We start from the raw sequence: 18,349 nt of genomic DNA, 5'->3' as shown, positions 1-18,349 counted from the left end.
GTACTGCTCAGAATTCATGACTACAAATTGCCTGAGCTTTAAACACATACCAGTACAAAATATGAAGTCTTTAGGAATGATGAAAACTAACCGTTTCTAAGTTAAACTTACGTTTAGATTCTGTGGTTTACTAACTTTTCATTATTTTATCTACTTCTAGGAAAGATAAATAGCATGTTCAGTGTTAGTTCAGGAAGGTGAATAGCACATGAGTACAGAATGGGTAGTATCTGTTTTATCCTGGTCTTATCACAGTTACTAATGTTTCCCTTTTTGTTTCTGGTATAAGCTTTAGCAGAAAAAAAAAAGTGAGATGTCAGTGTAGCTGAGTTGCTCCCTAAAGTGGGAACTTATCAACATACACCCAGTCATGTCCCCATTTTCCCCCTTGTCTCTTGTCTTTTAACAGTTGGATTTCCCCTCAGGATCCAAACAAGGTCCACACGCTGCCTCTGACTGATATGTCTCTTAAATCTTAATGTATTGGGTGGATCTTTTTTTTTTTTCTTACTACTTATTTATTGACAAAACAGACTTGTTTTATCCTCTAGCATGTCCCACATTCTGGATTTTACTGGATTCCATTTGTATCCCCAGGTGTTATTAAGATTACTGGCACTAGTACTTCCTGTAACTGGTGGTTGGACCCCAAGTCTTAATCTAATGCAGGTTTGATTTTTATTTCTTTTCTACCCGAGAATGCATCATGGGTAGTGGTGTGTTCTTGCACTGTGGAAAGTACATCGGTTTGACTTTTTTTTAAAGCCGCTTCATAAATTTCCATAGGAAAATCTTTTCCTCCTTCACATTAAGCTCGGTATTCCAAAGCCAACATAAGTCAAAAATCATTTCTTTTTTTAGGCGTTGGGAAGGAGGAATATCCCCACACTCAGGGCGATTTCTCATTTGACGAAGACAGCAGTGATGCTTTGTCTCCGGACCAGCCTGCAAGTCAGGAGTCACAGGGGTCAGCCTCATCCCCAAGTGAGCCAAAAGTTAGTGAATCGCCATCTCCTGTGACTACAAACACTCCAGCCCAGGTATTATCTTTCTGGTTTTGACCCCTAAATAGAGAAACTGCCTTGTTTTTTTAATATATTAAGGTAATACATTTTCACAAGTAAAAAATTCTGAATTTGATTGAAATTGATTTACTAGGCATAAGGCAGCCACTTAACTGCCCTTCAGGAACGTAATAAAGATTTCCATATCTTTATCACAAGTAGATAATATCATTTCCTGAAATCTTGGAGAGTCGAATGTTTTGATCATTGATGGAATTGAATTCCTTTGTTCAACAAATATACATTGAGCACCTATTACGTTTCAGATTTATTGAGAACTCACAATCTAATACAAAGGAATGCAAGAAATGTATATTGGTAATTGCATTGGACATGTACAGTTCTTATCTTTTAATGAGTGTCAATGTTTCCTTTGGCTTTATAAGAATTCCTGTGCTATACATCATTTGCTGTGTTTTTCTGCTTATGGCGTTTTTGCCTTACTGAAATTTTAAGTGTTATTTTAAAGTAAAAACTACTGAACAACTTAATGGGAATGATCAAGTTCAGCAGAAAATATCCCTAAGCCTGGCACCGCAGAATTTTTGAGTCAAAAAGGAATTTAGCAATTATCTGCTTTAACCCTTATATGAGAGGCAGCTGAGGTTCACAGAAGTATGGGGATTAAAAATATTTGCCCATTTTTTTTTTTTTTTAAATTATTATACTTTTTAAGTTCTGGGGTACATGTGCAGATCCTGCAGGACTGTTACATAGGTATACACATGCCGTGGTGGTTTGCTGCCTCCATCCCCCATCACCTTCATTAGGTATTTCTCCTAATGTTACCCCTCTCCTAGCCCCCACCCCCCCCAACAGACTCCAGTGTGTGTGATGTTCCCCTCCCTGTGTCCATGTGTTCTCATTATATTTGCCCATTTTCTTACAGCATTTCTTCTCACTCATGAGCATTGATTTCTTAGGAACTATGTCTTTCAGCATTATATTCTTCATTGCACTTATTGCCGTGATCTGAAATGTGTTAATTTGTTTGTCTCTGTACCTGCAGCTAAAATGTGAGCCTGTGAGAGACTGTTAGAATACAAGAGCTACTTTGGAGAGGGAGGTAGGGGAAGAGAGAGAGGACATATACCTTGAGCATCTAGCACAGGGCCTAGTACGGAAAAGGTGCTCAGTAAGCTTGGTGTTAGTAAACGCTGAAATGAACTGAGTACCTTGAGTGCAGACTGACGTAGTGCTTGTGGAAGCTTATTTCTGTTCTTCCATTTGAAAGTAGAGCGTCTATAGCTTCGACTCCTCAGCGGTAGTGTGAGTGGCTGCAGTTCAGATTGTCCTCTCCAAGTTCACAGGGCAGGGGTGACCGTGGCCCCTCAGTTGTGCTGGACCCTGGCCTAGAAGAAGGATGAGGGTCAGTGACCAGCCCACGGTCTGAGATGTGAGCAGGCAGAAAGCAAGAGCAAAGAAGACTAAACCTTACTGCGTTCTCACATATTTGCTGTACCCTGGTTTTGAGCTTTAAAAACTTGGTAAGCCGGGCACGGTGGCTCAAGCCTGTAATCCCAGCACTTTGGGAGGCGAGGCGGGTGGATCATGAGGTCAACAGATCGAGACCATCCTGGTCAACATGGTGAAACCCCGCCTCTACTAAAAATACAAAAAAAAAAAAATTAGCTGGGCATTGTGGCGTGCGCCTGTAATCCCAGCTACTCAGGAGGCTGAGGCAGGAGAATTGCCTGAACCCAGGAGGCAGAGGTTGCAGTGAGCCGAGATCGCGCCGTTGCACTCCAGCCTGGGTAACAAGAGCGAAACTCCGTCTCAAAAAATAAATAAATAAAAATAAAAACTTGGTAAAAGAATGTCAAGTATGTGAGTAGATACCACTAAAAAACAGTTAACACGTATCCATTTGGGTTGCTTGTTCTCTGCTACTGTTTGAGTAGGTTAGGGTGTCAGACAGCTATTAGCATGGCCTTAACTCTTAGTAATACAGAATTTGTGTCACAACAGCCATCTATTGTTTATAACTTCATGACCATTCTACCTGCATAAACGATTATAATTCTCTTCTCTGTATTGCTGTTACTACTTAGTTTTTAATTGAGACACTTTAACCAGAGGCATTCTTACCCAGTGAGCTGATATTCCAGAATTCCTTCAAGGAAAATAGGAATAGCACTGTTTCCTAAAGAATAAATATGGTTTGTTTATTGTTAGTGCAACACACATTAAGCCTTGGGTTGCTCCTGAGTTTAAGCATTAGTTTTTAGAGTACCTTCAGTGCTGCTGCCAGTTCTGCCTGTTACATGCAGACTGTTACCAGTTGGCATTTTATCTGTCAACTAGGGTAATGAGAAAAGACCCACGTTATAGGATGTTCACAGTTCCTATGTATACATTAAAGAAAAAGAACCTGGAGTCAGGGTTGGCTCCACTATAGCTTTGCCTGTTCAGTGATTTCTGTTCTGTGTGCCTAGAGATCTCTTAAAATTGTGTCCTTCATAAAACCCCTTTGTATTAAGAATTCTAGTATTTATAAGTTAAAAATCTGACAATGATTCTTATTATACTTTAATTCATGTAACTAAAGAAACATGTCCCTGGTAACTATGCTACACTGATGTCAAAGAAAGGTAATTCTTAAGAGAATTATGAATACATTGTAGATGCTTCATTTTGGTTTCATTTTTTTTAATTAACTACAGAGGCAAACTTTATGATGCTTGTAAAGTCTTTGAGATTTCTGTGTCATCTAGAGGTGATAGGTTTTGTTTTGGCAAATTCTGTACTTTATTTTCACTGTTATCCAGTGTTTGGTTATAGAATTTGTCCAGGCATCTCACTCAGTATATTTAAAATATATGTATCTACCTAAATATGCTTACTTTCACATTCACAGCTCAAGGAGAAAGGATCTTAACACATAGCTTCTCCTTAGAGACCAGGTTCCTAGAGGACAGGATTTGTCTTAGTAACCTCATACTGAGCACAGGGCTCCAGCACACAGCAGGTAGTTACTGATTTAATACTGACGGAATCTTGGAGACTCTCTCTGCAGTCTTATTTTTTCCTGATTTAGAATTACCATCATTACCACTGCCACAAAGATGACTTGTGACACAGTTTATTAAAATGCTCTTGTAAAGAAAAGATCATAAAAGAGCAACATACATGTCTTGTCTTTCAGGGGTTCTTTGAGATTCTTAGTTTTTAATCTTAAAAATAACTTGTTTTAAGAGTTTGATATCAAATTTCATTGCTGTTGATCACTCCCCTATTTGGCTGTAGTGAAGAACTAGCTTGGTTTTTTTTTTTAGATAGGTAATTTTTTTTTTTTTTTTTTTTTTTTTTTTTGAGAAGGAGTCTCACTCTGTCGCCCAGTCTGGCACAAACTTGGTTCACTATAATCTCTGCCTCCTAGGTGAAGCAATTCTCCCACCTCAGCCTCCCAAGTAGGTGGAATTACAGGTACCCGACATCATGCCCAGCTAATTTTTTGTATTTTTGTAGAGCCAGGGCTTCACCATGTTGGCCAGGCTGTCTTGAACTCCTCACCTCAGGTGATCCGCCCACCTCTGCCTCCCCAAGTGCTGGGATTACAGGTGTGAGCCACTGCCATGCCCTACCCATTTAATTTTCAATGCATATGGACTAATCCTCTTGTAAAGTACAAGTGGTGGGTAATATCAAATTTATATGTGACTTCCTGACTGGTCACAGGCAGGTAATAGAGGTCCACAGTCATACTTTTGAGAGAAATCTCTACCATAGATTTCACTTTTCTTCTTGTGTGCCTGAGCCAGATTTTTTCATGTATTTAATACTCATTTTGTGCTGCATGTTTAATCCTATGGCTTAAACTAAGCTGTCCAACCTACAGCCCACAGGATGCATGTGGCCCAGGACAGCTTTGAATGTGGCCCAACACAAATTCATAATCTGTGTTAACATATTATGAGGTTTCTTAGTGTTTTCTTTTAGGTCACCATCTATCATTAATGTTAATATATTTTATATGTGACCCAACACAGTTCTTCTTCAAGTATGGCCCAGGGAAGCCAAAAGATTGGACACCCCTGACTTAAACACATTTTTCTGATTTCCCTGTTTTTTTATTCATGCCTGATCTAGACAGGGGGCAGTGACTCAGGCTTGTAATTTCAGCACGTTGAGAGGCTGAAGTGGGAAGATCACATGACCCCAGGAGTTCAAGACCAGCTTGAGCAACATAGCCAGACCTTGAACATCACGGATCATTAGAGAAGTGCAAATCAAAAACACAGTAAGATAGCATCTCATGCCATGAGAATAATTATTAAAAAGTCAAGAAAAGAAACAACAGATACTGCTGAGCCTGCGGAGAAATAAGAACACTAGAAATAGGGAGAGGTGGCTATTTTTTCACATTCCCAATTTTCAACAAAAGATACAAAGAAGCCAGGCATGGTAGCACACACCTGTAATCCTGGCTTACTTGGGAAGCTGAGGCAGGGGGATTACTTAAGCCCAACAGTTCAAGTCCTGTTTGGACAACAGCAAAATCCCATTTATTTAAAAAAAAAAAAAAAAAAAAAAGCCAGGTGCAGTGTCTCATACCTGTAATCCCAGCAGTTTGGGAGGCCAAGGTGAGTAGATTGCCTGAGCTCAGTTCAAGACTGGCCAGGGCAACGTGGTAAGACCCCATCTCTACTAAAAATATTTTTAAAATCGCTGGGTGTGGTAGTGCACACCTGTGGTCCCAGCTGCTTGGGAGTCTGAGGTGGGAGGATCACCTGAGCCAGGGGATCAGAGGTTGCAGTGAACCAGGATCACATCACTGTATCGCCTGGATAACAGAGCGAAACCCTGCACACACATCCCTCCCCGCAAAAAAAAAAGATACAAAGAAAAAAATATGACCATTCAGGGAACAAAATTAATCTCCAGAAACTATCCTAGAAGAAACACACATATCTGCCTTACTAGACAAAGACTTTAAAATAATTATATTAAATATACCCAATACTAAAAGAAAACATGGACAACAAACTAGAGGAAATTAGGCAAACTATATATGAACAAACTGAGAATGTGGTAGAAATTAGTTTTAAAACTCAAATTCTATAATCGAAAATATAACTGAATTGAAAACTTCACTAGAGGGCTTGGACAACACACTCAAGCAGAAGAAAGAATCTGCAAATGTGAAGACAGATTATTTGAAACTGAGTCTGAAGACGAAAGGAAAAAAGAATAAAGAAAAATGAACAGAGACTAAGAGAATTATGGGACACCATAAAGCAGATCAATGTATTTATTATGAGAGCTAGAAGGAGAGAGAAAGGGGCAGAGATTAATTAAAGAGATAATGGGGCCAGGCACGGTGGCTCACACATGTAATCCCAGCACTTTGGGAGGCCGAGGCAGGTGGATCACGAGGTCAAGAGATCGAGACCATCTTGGCAAACATGGTGAAACCCTGTCTCTACTAAATAAAAAAAAAAAAATTAGCCAGACATGGTGGCACATGCCTGTCATCCCAGCTACGTGGGAAGCTGAGACAGGAGAATCGTTTGAACCCAGAAGGCGGAGGTTGCAGTGAGCCGAGAATGCACCATTGCACTCCAGCCTGGGCAACAAAAGTGAAACTCCGTCTCAAAAAAAAAAAAAAAAAAAAGAAAAGAAAGAATGGCCCAAAACTTCACAAACATAAGGAAATACATGGATATGCAAGTATAGTCATGCTTTACTTAATAACAAGGATACATTCTCAGCAAAGCATTTGTAGTCGTTCTCACACCACTATAAAGAACTGAGACTAGGCAGTTTATGAAGAAAAGAGGTTTCATTGACTCACAGTTCCACAGGCTATACAGGAGGCATGGCTTGGGAGGCTCAGGAAAATTTCAGTCACAGTAGAGGGGTGAAGGGGCAGCAAGCATGTCTTCACATGATGGCAGGAGAGAGCAAGAGCGCACAGGGGGAAGTGCTACACACTTTCAGACAACCAGATCTCGTGAAAAATTATTCACTGTCATGAAAACAGCAAGGGAGAGGTCTGCGCCCATGATTCAATCACCTCCCACCAGGCTGCTCATCCTGCACTTGAGGATTACAATTCAACATGAGATTTGGTCATAAGCCAAACCATATCAGCACTGTTAGACAGTTTTGTAGTTGTGAAATATCATAGAGTATACTTACACAAACCTAGATGATATAGCCTATACTATACCTACTACAGTGTACCTTTACAGTGAAAATGGTTTTTTTTAAAATACTACACCCATATAGAGCAGCTCCATTATAATCTTCATATGTGCAGTCTGTTGTTGACCAAAATGCCTGTACAAGAAATTCAAAAAACTCCAAAGAAGATAAACTCAAAGAGACCTGCAACAATACACATTATATTCACCTGTCTGAAGTCAAATAAGAGAACCTTAAAAGCAGCAAGAGAAAAGTAACTGGCCACACACAAGGAATCCTCAATAAGACTATCAGTGGATTTCTCAGTAGAAACCTTGCAAACCAGAAGGCAGTGGGATAATATATTTAAAATGAGGAAAGAAGAAAACCGTTAACTGAAAACTGTATATCCAGCAAAACTGTCTTCAAAAATAATGGAGAAATTAAAACATTCCCAGACAAACAAAAGCTGAGGGAGTTTATTACCACTAGAATTGCCCTATAAGAAATGCTAAAAGGAATCCTTCAATCTGAAATGATTAGGGATGCTAGATAGTAACTTAAAGCCCTATGAAAGTATAAAGTTATCTGAGAAAGATAATACATGGACAAATATAAAAACAGTATTATTATAATTTTGGTTGGTAATTCTACTTTTTTTCCTACAAGATTTAAAAGACACATTCATTAAAAATTACAAATCTATGTTAATGGCCACACGGTATATAACGATGTAGTTTGTGAATGATATCAGTAACGTAGAGAGGGTGAGGCTGTAAAGAAGTAGCATTTTTGTATGGGAATGAAGTTGTTATCAACCTAAGATGGAATGTCATAATTCTAAGATGTTATTTGTAATTCCTATGGAAACAAACAAAAAGCCTGTAGAATCTGTGAACAAGCAAATACAAATCTACCCCCAAAAGCCAAAGAAGCTGAGAAGCCAAAGAAAGAGGCTGACAATCCAGTTTCTCAGAGAGAAATATTTTATAGGAACTTAAAAACAGAAGCAAAGTCTCAAGTGATTGTCCACACCTGCCCTCCAGAAAGTATTCATTCATTCATTTGTGCCCAGCTAATTTTGTAGAGACAGGGTTTCACCATATTGACCAGGCTGGTCTCAAACTCCTGAGCTCAAGCAGTCTTCCCACCTCAGCCTCCCAAAGATACTCTTTATCTATCTAGCAAGCTTTTAGGATAAAATATGTGCAGCTGGTCACATCTTCAGACTTTCTCACCAAGATGTGACCACTGGGGAAGTTTGATAGCATCTTTATGAGGGGTTATCTATGCTATAGGCATTGTTTAAAGACCTTACTGCAGAATACCTTGGTGTGAACGGGCCAACCACCAGTCATCATGGTAGTTTTGCTTCAAGATGGCATCAGATACTATTGGCCATGCGACAGGCTATTTTTCCACAATGCAAAAGGAGAGGAGAAGGGAATCAAAGCAAGGCACTACAAAGTGTCAAACACAGACATCTTGTGTTCATGGAAAACTTAGTATTATTCATATGTCACTACTACCCAAAACAGTCTACAGATTCAGTACAGTTCCTATCAAAATCCGTATGTTGATTTTTGCAAAAGTAGAAAAATCTTAAGAAATCCTGAAAAACCAAAACAATCTTGAATTTAAAAAAAGTTGGAGGTCTCATGCTTCCTGATTTTAAAACTTAGTACAAAGACACAGTAATTAAAACACTGTGGTATTAGCATAAAGATACATACATAGATTGATTGATTGATTGATTGATCAGTAGAACAGAACAGTGAGCCCAGAAATAAGCCCTTAGGTAATATGATCAAATGATCTTCAACAAAGGTGCCAAGACCATCCAGTGGGGAAAGAACAGTGTCATCAACAAATGGTACTGGGAAAACTGGATATCCACATGCAAGAAAGAATGAAGATGGACCTTTATCAAGCATCACAAAAATTAACTCAATGGACAAAGACCTAAATATAATAACTAAAACTCATAGAAGAAAAAGTAGGAGAAAGCTTTATGATATTTGATTGATTTTTTTTGATATGACAACAAAGCAGCAGAAGAAAAAATAGATTTCACCAAAACGTTTTAGCCAGGAATAGTGACTCACGCCTGTAATCCCAGCTGTTTTGGAGGTCAAAGAAGGAGGATCCCTTGAGGCCAGGAGTTTAAGACCAACCTGGGCAACATAGTGAGAACCCATCTCTACAAAAAATAAAAATTAAAAAAATTAGCTGGACATGGTGGCATACACTTAAAGTCCTAGCTACTCCAGAAGCTGAGATGAGAGGATGACTTGAACCCAGGTTTGAGGTTACATTGATCTATGAAAGCACCACTTCGGCCTGGGTGACAGAGAACCTGTCTCAAAAATAAATAACAAGAAATTTTAAAACTTTTGTGCATCAAAAGATGTCAACAGAATAAAAAGCAATCCCCAAAAAAAGGAAAAAAATATTTGCAAACTATTTATAAGGATTTGCTATGGTTTGGATATTTGTCTCCTCCAAACCTCAAGTCAAAATTTGATCCCCATATTTAGAGGTAGGACTTAATGGAATGCATTTGGGTCATGGGGGCAGATCCCTCATGAATAGATTAATGGCTTCCCTCAGAGGTAAGTGAATTCTCACTGCATTAATTCCCATGAGAGCTCGCTATAAATAAATTAAAAGTGGAAGCAGCTTGAGGCCCCGCCAGATGCACATGCTGGTGCCACGCTTCCTTTACAATCTGCAGAATCATGAGTCAAACTTTTCTTTATAAATTACTCAGCCTCAATTTTTTTTTTTTTAAGACAGAGTCTAGCTCTGTCACCCAGGCTGGAGTGCAGTGGCAAAGTCTTGGCTCACTGCAACCTCCGCTTCCTGGGTTCAAGTGATTCTCCTGCCTCACCCTGAGTCGCCGGGATTACAGGCACATGCCACCACGCCTGGCTAATTTTTGTATTTTTAGTAGAGACAGGGTTTCACCATGTTGATCAGGCTGGTCTTGAACTCCTGACCTCTTGATCCGCCCACCTCAGCCTCCCAAAGTGCTGGGATTACAGGTGTGAGCCACTGCACCTGGCCAAATTTTTTTTATAGCAATCCAAAACAGACTAAGACAGGACTAATATCTATTGTATATAAACAACTTCCACAACTCAAAACAACAAAATAAAAACTCAATTCAAAAATGGGCAAAGGTTTGAATGTGGTTTTTGTTGCAATCTATGCTTCAAAAAAAAAAAATTGGTGAAGGACTTGAATAGACATCTTTCTTAAGAGGACATGCAAATAGGCAATAAGCATCTAACAAGATACTGCACATCACTAATCATTAAGGAAATGCTAATCAAAACCCCAACACACCACCTCATGCCCATTACAGTGGCTACTAACAAAAGAAGAGAAAATAAATTTGGAAGGATGGGGATAAATTGGAACTCTTGTGTACTGTTAGTGGGAATGTGAAATGTTATAACCACTGTGGACAGTGTTCGGTCTTCAAAAAAATTAAAATAGAATTGCCAAATGAGCTAGCAGTTCCACTTCTGGATATATGCCCAAAAGAATTGAAAACAGGAGTTAGAACAGATATTTGTCTATCCCTGCTTATAGCAGCATTATTCACAATAGCCAGATTGTGGAAGCAACCCAAATGTCCACTGCCAGATGAATGGATAAACTAAATGTGCTATAGATGTACGGTGGAATAGTGTTCAGCCTTTAAAAAGGAAATTCTGCAATACCTGGATGAAACTCAAGCATTATGTTCAGTGAAATAAACCCAGTCACAAAAAGACAAATACTGTACAATTGCACTTACATAACATTCTTTGAGTAGTAAACTCATAAAAGCAGAAAAGAAAATGATGGTTGTCAGGGGGTGAGGGGAATGTGGGACCAGGCAGACATTGTTTAATAGGTACAGAGTTTTGCTTGGGAACGTGAATAAGTCTGGAAGTGCCAGTAGTGATGGTTGCAGAACAATATAAATGTACTTAATGCCATATACTTAAAAATGGTTAAATAGTCAATTTTATGTTATATACATTTTACTATGTTTTTTTAATTCACTTTTAAAGCAGGGATACATGCAAATTCTCCCTACCAAACAGGTCATCAGGTACCCACTGAAAGTTCTGTGCAAGGAAATTCACTTTTAATGTTCAGTTAATGTTCAGAACATTAAACAATATTTAAAGAGTATTTGCATTTTTATTTGCATATTGCCGTCTTAGTTAAGAACTCCGCTGCATCCTATGTTAAAAACACATTATTGACTTAAAATATACAATACAAAACAGCATAAAGAAATTCTAATAAAGAGAAACAGTCCTGGAGCAGTGACTGGCCTTTGGCATGTGCACCATCTAATGCAGCAGGAACAGTGCAGACACCTGAAACAGGATAGAGTTTTTATCTCCTCAGAGCTTTGCTCTGAATTCTGGTTTTTTTCTGTTGTAGCAAAGCTTTCCTGTAGCCATTTCTAGTAGGAGAAAACTCAGTCTTTATGATCACAAGTGCCTTTTTAGTTTTTTTTTTTTTTTTTAAGCATAAATATCCATCATTAAAAACCATTTTCTGATATTTTGTTTTATGGTGATGAAAACATAAATATCTGATGTTTTCATCAGAAAACATAATTTTCTGATGAAAATTAAAGATCTGGCCCTCATGAGACCTGTAGCCTGTAATGGAAACATTGGTCAGATCCAATAAGACAAAGCAAAGTTTGCAGCTTTTTTTGTTTTTTGGGGGAAATGATTCAGAATCATTTTGAAATTAAATTTTCGTAGAACAACAGGTGAACTTAGGTCTTGGTGGCAATTTAAACCTATTTGCATTTTAAATCTTAAAAGTATTCTTTTAAATTTTTGACATATTGTTGAGTTTATATGGAACAAAATAAATTTAAGTATCTCTCATGGCCTGGATACTTTTTTTTTAACTTTTATTTTAGGTTCACAGGTATGCAGGTTTGTTATATTTGTATACTGTGTGTCACAGGGGTTTGATGTAGAGATTGTTTTGTCACCCAGGTTCTAAGCCTAATACTCAATAGTAATTTTTTCTGCTCCTCTCCCTCCTCACACCTTCTACCCTCAAGAAGGCTCCAGTGTGTTTTGTTCCCCCTACATGTTGATGTGTTCTCATCATTTAGCTCCCACTTGTAAGTGAGAACATACAGTGTTTGGTTTTCTGTTCCTGCATTAGTTTGCTACAGTAGCCCCCAGCTCCATGCCTGGATAGTCTTTTAATGCTTTTTGGAATACTGTCACTTCTTTGGTAACTATAGCCACTAGGAGCCTGACCCCTTAATACAGTCCAAATGGGGTTTGGTAGGGGAAGGGAGGGGCTTTTGTTATGTTTTGGTCCTTTCTAAGGCACATTAAAATGGCTGGCAAAATTAGAAGTTTTGATATGTTCATATTCAGATTAGATAGAGTCAACAATCACTGTATTTCATTTGGGTTATTCTTGTGTTATGCCAGAATCTGTGGTTTTCTTGGTAGCAAAGTCATGCTAAAATACCAAAAAAGCTAATAAGATAGGCATATCAGTAATCAAGGCTACAGTTTGTTAGGCACAGTCTAGTAATATAGGCAAGACTTTTTTTATAAATCTTAGATTTGATACCACATCCATGTTCCTGAGTTATTTTTCATATGATTAACACTTACTGCTCTCAAATTCATCATCAGTCAGTGAGGGCTGGACTGGTAAAATACCTTGCCAGGTGAGCAGGACGTATATGCAAGGAAATCTATATAGAGTTCAGAATTCAAGCATTTGAGTCTGCTTCACATAACAGTTATATAATAGCCAAGGAATGCTTGCCCCTCTGTGAAAGCTGACCCAGAGATAAGTATCTCCATTTCAAAAAAATATACAAAGTGAAAGGAAAATAAATCACATAAAGTCATATTCAGTAAAGAAGTGATCAGCTAACGTCATCTTTCACTTTATGTGTGAGGTTTGGTTGGTCTGAGATTTGCTGAGGAGCCGGATGTCTCAAGGCTCTTTGGGGACAGAAATCTGCTGGAACACAGGTGTCCAGTCTCTTAGACGAGCCCTTTCCCTCATTTCTGTTTAAAAATGAAATTGAAGGCAGCCATCTTTCAAAGTAAGTTTTTTCATATTGTCAACACTGACAGTTACCAATAACTGAAAACCTGAAACCAGCGGCTGAAACCTCAGGGAGAGAGCTGACATGGGCACGCACGACGAATTGCATGCTCACGCACACACAGTCTCAGCTGGGCTTGAGAACGTGACCTAGACTGAGTAAAGCCAGAAGGAATGGCCATTCATCAATTAAACAAATATTTGAGTTAACTAGTATGTGCCAAGCTTCATATTTTTTGCTGCTAATAGCCCTCAGAGTTTTCAGGTCATTTATTTTAAGGAGGAAAAACACAGTTTGCTATTTTCCAATGCAAATACTTTAACAAGAGAACTGATCTTGGTTGTTGGTGTAATGAATTTGAGAGCTGTTCAGGGAAGTGGAAGTGATAGAGGAGGACATTTTTCCATAAGATAAGCCTGGTATGGTAAGTCCAAGTAGTCATCAATATGCAAAATTTGACTGGTTTATTACAATAGTAATTGTTCTTTATAATAAATGAATACTTAAGATCTATGTAATATAGATTCCTAATGAGCATTCATAAAACCTAGTAAAGCCTTGTTAAAAATATGTGACCCCAAACTGAGATTCAGTAACTGTTGATTTTGGCCTGGGTAACAAAACTGCTTCTTTTAAGTGAGAGAATGCTGTCAGTGAAACAGGTCAATCTTACCAAAATATATTCTTTAAATCTTGTTGCAAGAAATGGGGAAATATGGTTAATGAGAGTTCTAGTCAGATTTGGAGAGAGAAACAGAGAGTGTAGAGCACATTTACAGATATATGGGTGCATGGGCATTTAGGAAGAGATGCTGCCAGAGGGTGGGTCAAGTGTGATACAGGGACTCACCGGGCTCTGCAGGGAAGCCTGAAGGTTACGTTTGCATTAGCCAGGGTTCACATAACCTATGTAGCAAGCGGACTTTATGACTACCAAGTATTGTTTTGATCAGACATACACGTGTCTTGGACTTTTCTTTCCCTGCCAAAAAAGAATGGTTCTGACCATCTTTCTGAGAAAATATTCTAGTGTAGTCAGTCTAACCTTACTTGCCTTTACTTATTCACTGCTCTTGGAGCAAAGACGAAATGATTGCTCCACTGAGGCAAAGCATGTTACTCCACCAGCTGGGCCTCAGACACAATCATATATTTTTCCTTTGATTCTTTTCTAGTGGACTTAAAAACCAGGTCACTCCCTTTTAATTGCGATTTTTCTGTTTTTATGATCATTAATTTCACAGACTTGTACGTTTTTGCCTTTTCTACCAGTTCGCTTCAGTGTCCCCAGCAGTTCCTGAATTCTTGAAAACTCCTCCAACTGCAGATCAGCCTCCCTCACGGCCTGCAGCTACTGTCCTCCCCACAAACACTGTGTCCTCAGCAAAGCCTGGCCCAGCACTGGTGAAGGTGGGTACTTTGGATGCACCCTGGGGGTTGGGTGGCTTTATATGTGACTCTGTCTATACCCCGGTAAACAGAAGACAAAGCATTTATCTAAGTTGCTCAGCCTGCCTTTCAGCCAAAGTCTTGAAAACTAAACCATGCAAAGACTTGCTAGACTGGGGTCTTCATATTTAAAATTGTGCTATAGTCTCAGAAAAATGGCACAAAATTTGGTCTATTTAAAACACTAGAGGCTGGATGCAGTGGTTTGCCTCTGGAATCCCAGTGCTTTGTAAGGCTCAGGTGGGAAGATCACTTGAGGCCAGGAGTTTAAGAACAGCCTGGACAACATAGCAAGACACTATATCCATAAAAAATTTAAAAAGCTAGACAGAGTTAGTGGTGCATGCCTGTAGTCTCAGCTATGAGGCAGCCAAGGCAGGGGGATCACTTGAGCCCAGGAGTTTGAGGCTGCAGTGATCTATGATCACACCATTGTACCCTAGCCTGGGTGACAGAGCAAGATCCTGTGTCTTTAAAAAACAAAACAAACTACTGGGCTATGCAGAAAGCCCCAGTTCTGCCACCCAGGCCACTAAGATGAAACATAAGAAAAACAGATTTTAACTTTTCAAAATTGTGTTTAGAACTTCTAGATAAGGTGGGTGAGGAGAATAAGGTGAGGAATAGTTTAGCAGAATAGAGATCTCAAATTTTTAAAACTCAAAAACGATACTATAGTTAGCTACCTTTTCACCACCTTTCAGATGGAGAGACTGAGGCCCACAGAAGAAATGACAGAGCCAGGAAGGGCCCCAACCACCCGAATCCAAGTCTAGCTCTCTCCTGCCTCCCCCACCTGTTGCAGCACTCTCCTGAGGCAAGGGAGCATCTTTGAGATGACCATGATGCCTATTTCTTACAGCCCTCTGTCTGCAGGACTGTCCTTGTTCTTGACCTTCCAGGAGAGAAGGCTCTTGTAAGCATGGCTGAGTGTTGGTAGCTTCAGGACATATGTTAGTGTATTTCCCCATCTTCCATCGCTTAGCACTGGGACCAGAAATTACATAGGGTGGCAAGTGGCAGGCAACCCTGCCCGGGAAATCAGTTTTTACTTCCTCTCCAAGTATCCTCATGCATGCAGCCCCAGTGGCACAGAGAAGGTCTGCATGCCCAGCCCTCCTTCCCTGCTGATCTTGAAAACAGGTTCTCTGCCCTACCCAGTCTCTGAATGTCTGCTCCTCACTGATGTCTTTAAGGAGAGCTTTGGTTCTAAAGGAAGCAGCATTGTTGAAGAATGTGAAATTCAGGGGTTGGTAAGGGACTTCTAGGACTATGCCGAGAGGAGGAGACAGGAACACATTAGGAAACAGAGCAGAATTCTTTCAAGGTTTCTATAAGGAAAGCTGTTTCCCATCCTTCACTGTGGGGGCTGACAGGTAATAGCAGATTTGGTCTGAGGAGCACTGGATATTATGTTTATGTGCTCCTCTACAGGTGCCCTTCTGACGTGGCTGGGTCAATTATTTTTATCACTGTACAACAATTATTCTTGAATCCTGTTTTAAGTATAAATTATCCTAGACCCAGTTCATTCTTAAGATCAATTTTAAAGGACTAAAAATAAAATGTATAGCCAGGCACAGTGACACACCTGTAATTCCAGCACTTTGGGAGGCCAAGGCAGGCAGATCACTTGAGCGCAGGAGTTTGAGACCAGCCTGGGCATCATGGCAAAACCCCATCTCTATAAAATGTTCAAAAAAATTAGTTGGCATGGTGGTGCACACCTATACTTTCAGCTACTCAGAGGGCTGAAGTGCAAGGATCACCTGAGCCCAGGAGGTCAAGGCTGCAGTTAGCCAAGATCATGCCACTGCCCTCTAGCCTGGGTGACAGAGTGAGACCCTGTCTCATAAGCAAATAAATAAAATGTATTGTTTATAATGAAATAAGCAGGTAAATAGTGACATGATTAATATTGTGAGACTGAAGGAATAAGTAGGTGAAAGTGTTTTCTGACATTGAGGTATATACCTTAAATGCCTGATAATTAAACTGATTTCAAATTAGCATACACATTCACCATGCATTTGTCCAACAGATACTTATTCAAGCACCTTCTATGTGCTGGGCTCTGTTCTGGGTACTAGGAATAGATAAAGCAAGGAACAAAACATCACAAATCCTCACTCTTAGAAAAACAGACAACCAAGTAGATTGTGTGCCTGGTGGTGATGAATAATGTGAGGACAGGGATGCTGGGGGGCAAGGAGAGGTGTGTCGTTTAAAAGAGGTGGTCTGGGGATACGCAGATGACACTTAAGAAGTGAGGGTGTGAGCCATAAAGATATCTGTGGGAAGCAAATCTGAAGTCTCTGAACAAGGAAGCCAATATGACTCCAATAGCGATAGCGGAGGAGTAAAAAGTAAACTATGCAGCCAGGTTGTTGCCAGAGACCAGCATCTGTAGTGCCTTGTAAGAAGTTAGGCTTTGGCCGGGCGCGGTGGTTCACACCTATAATCCCACCACTTTGGGAGGCAAAGGTGGGTGAATCACGAAGTCAGAAGTTCGAGACCAGCCTGGACAACATGGTGAAACCCCATCTCTACTAAAAATGCACAAAATTAGCTGGGTGTGATGGTGGACACCTGTAATCCCACCTACTCAGGAGGCTGAGGCAGGAGAATCATTTGAACACAGGAAGCAAAAGTTGCAGTGAGCTGAGATCACATCACTATACTCCAGCCTGGGTGACAGTACAAGACTGTCTCAAAGAAAAAAAAAAATAAGTTAGGCTTTGTATTACCACTAAGGGAAGAAGCTGCTGGAATATTTTGAGCAAATGTGTTAGAAACAGTAGGGTGCAAAGGTAGAAGCAGAGACAGGTAAAATGCACAGCAGGAGACAATGGCAGCCAGCAAGATAACAGAAGTGGTTGGATTCTGGCTGCATTTGAAGGCTAAGCTGGCAGGATTTGCGGACAGGTTGGATATGTGGTGTGAAGAGGAGTCATGAACCATCTACTGTTTTGCGTCTGCACAACTAGCAGCTTGTAGTTGCCATGCCTGAAATGGAAAGGAGTACACCCGGAGTGTGAAGTGCTGCATGGGCAACTAGTCGAGATGGCTTAGAGGCAGCTGGATAGATGAGTGCAGACCTTAGGCGAGAGGTTGTCAGTGTATACGTGGCATTTAAAGTCATGAAACCCAGTAAAATTAGCTAGGGTCTAAGTACTGATAAAAAGCTATGAAAGAAATGAGTCCTTGGGAACCACCAACATTTGAGAGAGAGTGGAAGAACCAGCAAAGGAGACTCAGCAAAAACAGCCAGCAAGAGTGAGGCAAGGTGGCTCTGAAGCCAGCACGTTTCAAGGACGAGAGAGCAACTGTATCAAAGGCTGCTGTGCCTCAGTTAAGATGAGTGCTGTGAACTGGCCTTGGTTTAGCTGCATTGAAGCACAGTGACCTTGACAAGAACAGTTTCTGAAAACTTGGTATGGGTGGTCACAAGGAAGCCTGAAAGTCAGAGCTGGAGATGGTGTTACAGAAAGCTTTTCTTCAGAGCACAAAGAAATACATCTAGCTTCACTGCACTGTAAGGTCAGGAAAGCTGTTTGTGATCCCATGGGAGTGATCCAGGAGAAGAGCAGGGAACCACAGC

At 40.0% G+C, this 18,349-nt stretch overlaps 1 protein-coding gene across 36 annotated transcripts in view; it reads left to right on the top strand.

Annotated features, from left to right (window-relative positions):
* MRTFB (myocardin related transcription factor B) overlaps positions 1 to 18,349 on the top strand; it is a 351,684-nt gene that overhangs the window by 302,997 nt on the left and 30,338 nt on the right. For all 36 annotated transcript variants that reach the window (XR_013524638.1, XR_013524632.1, XR_013524635.1 and 33 more), the window contains 2 exons: positions 862 to 1,040; positions 14,572 to 14,709. Coding sequence is in view for 29 of the 36 variants with exons in the window: in XM_078344730.1 (XP_078200856.1) it covers positions 862 to 1,040; positions 14,572 to 14,709 (317 nt within the window). In the remaining 7 variants the exon portion in view is untranslated. The remainder of the gene's footprint in view (positions 1 to 861; positions 1,041 to 14,571; positions 14,710 to 18,349) is intronic.

This window comes from Callithrix jacchus, chromosome 12 (genome assembly GCF_049354715.1).
Source record: "Callithrix jacchus isolate 240 chromosome 12, calJac240_pri, whole genome shotgun sequence".
NCBI lineage: Eukaryota > Metazoa > Chordata > Mammalia > Primates > Cebidae > Callithrix > Callithrix jacchus.
Note: the sequence above shows the minus strand (reverse complement) of the source record. Positions and strands in the feature narration are given on the sequence as shown.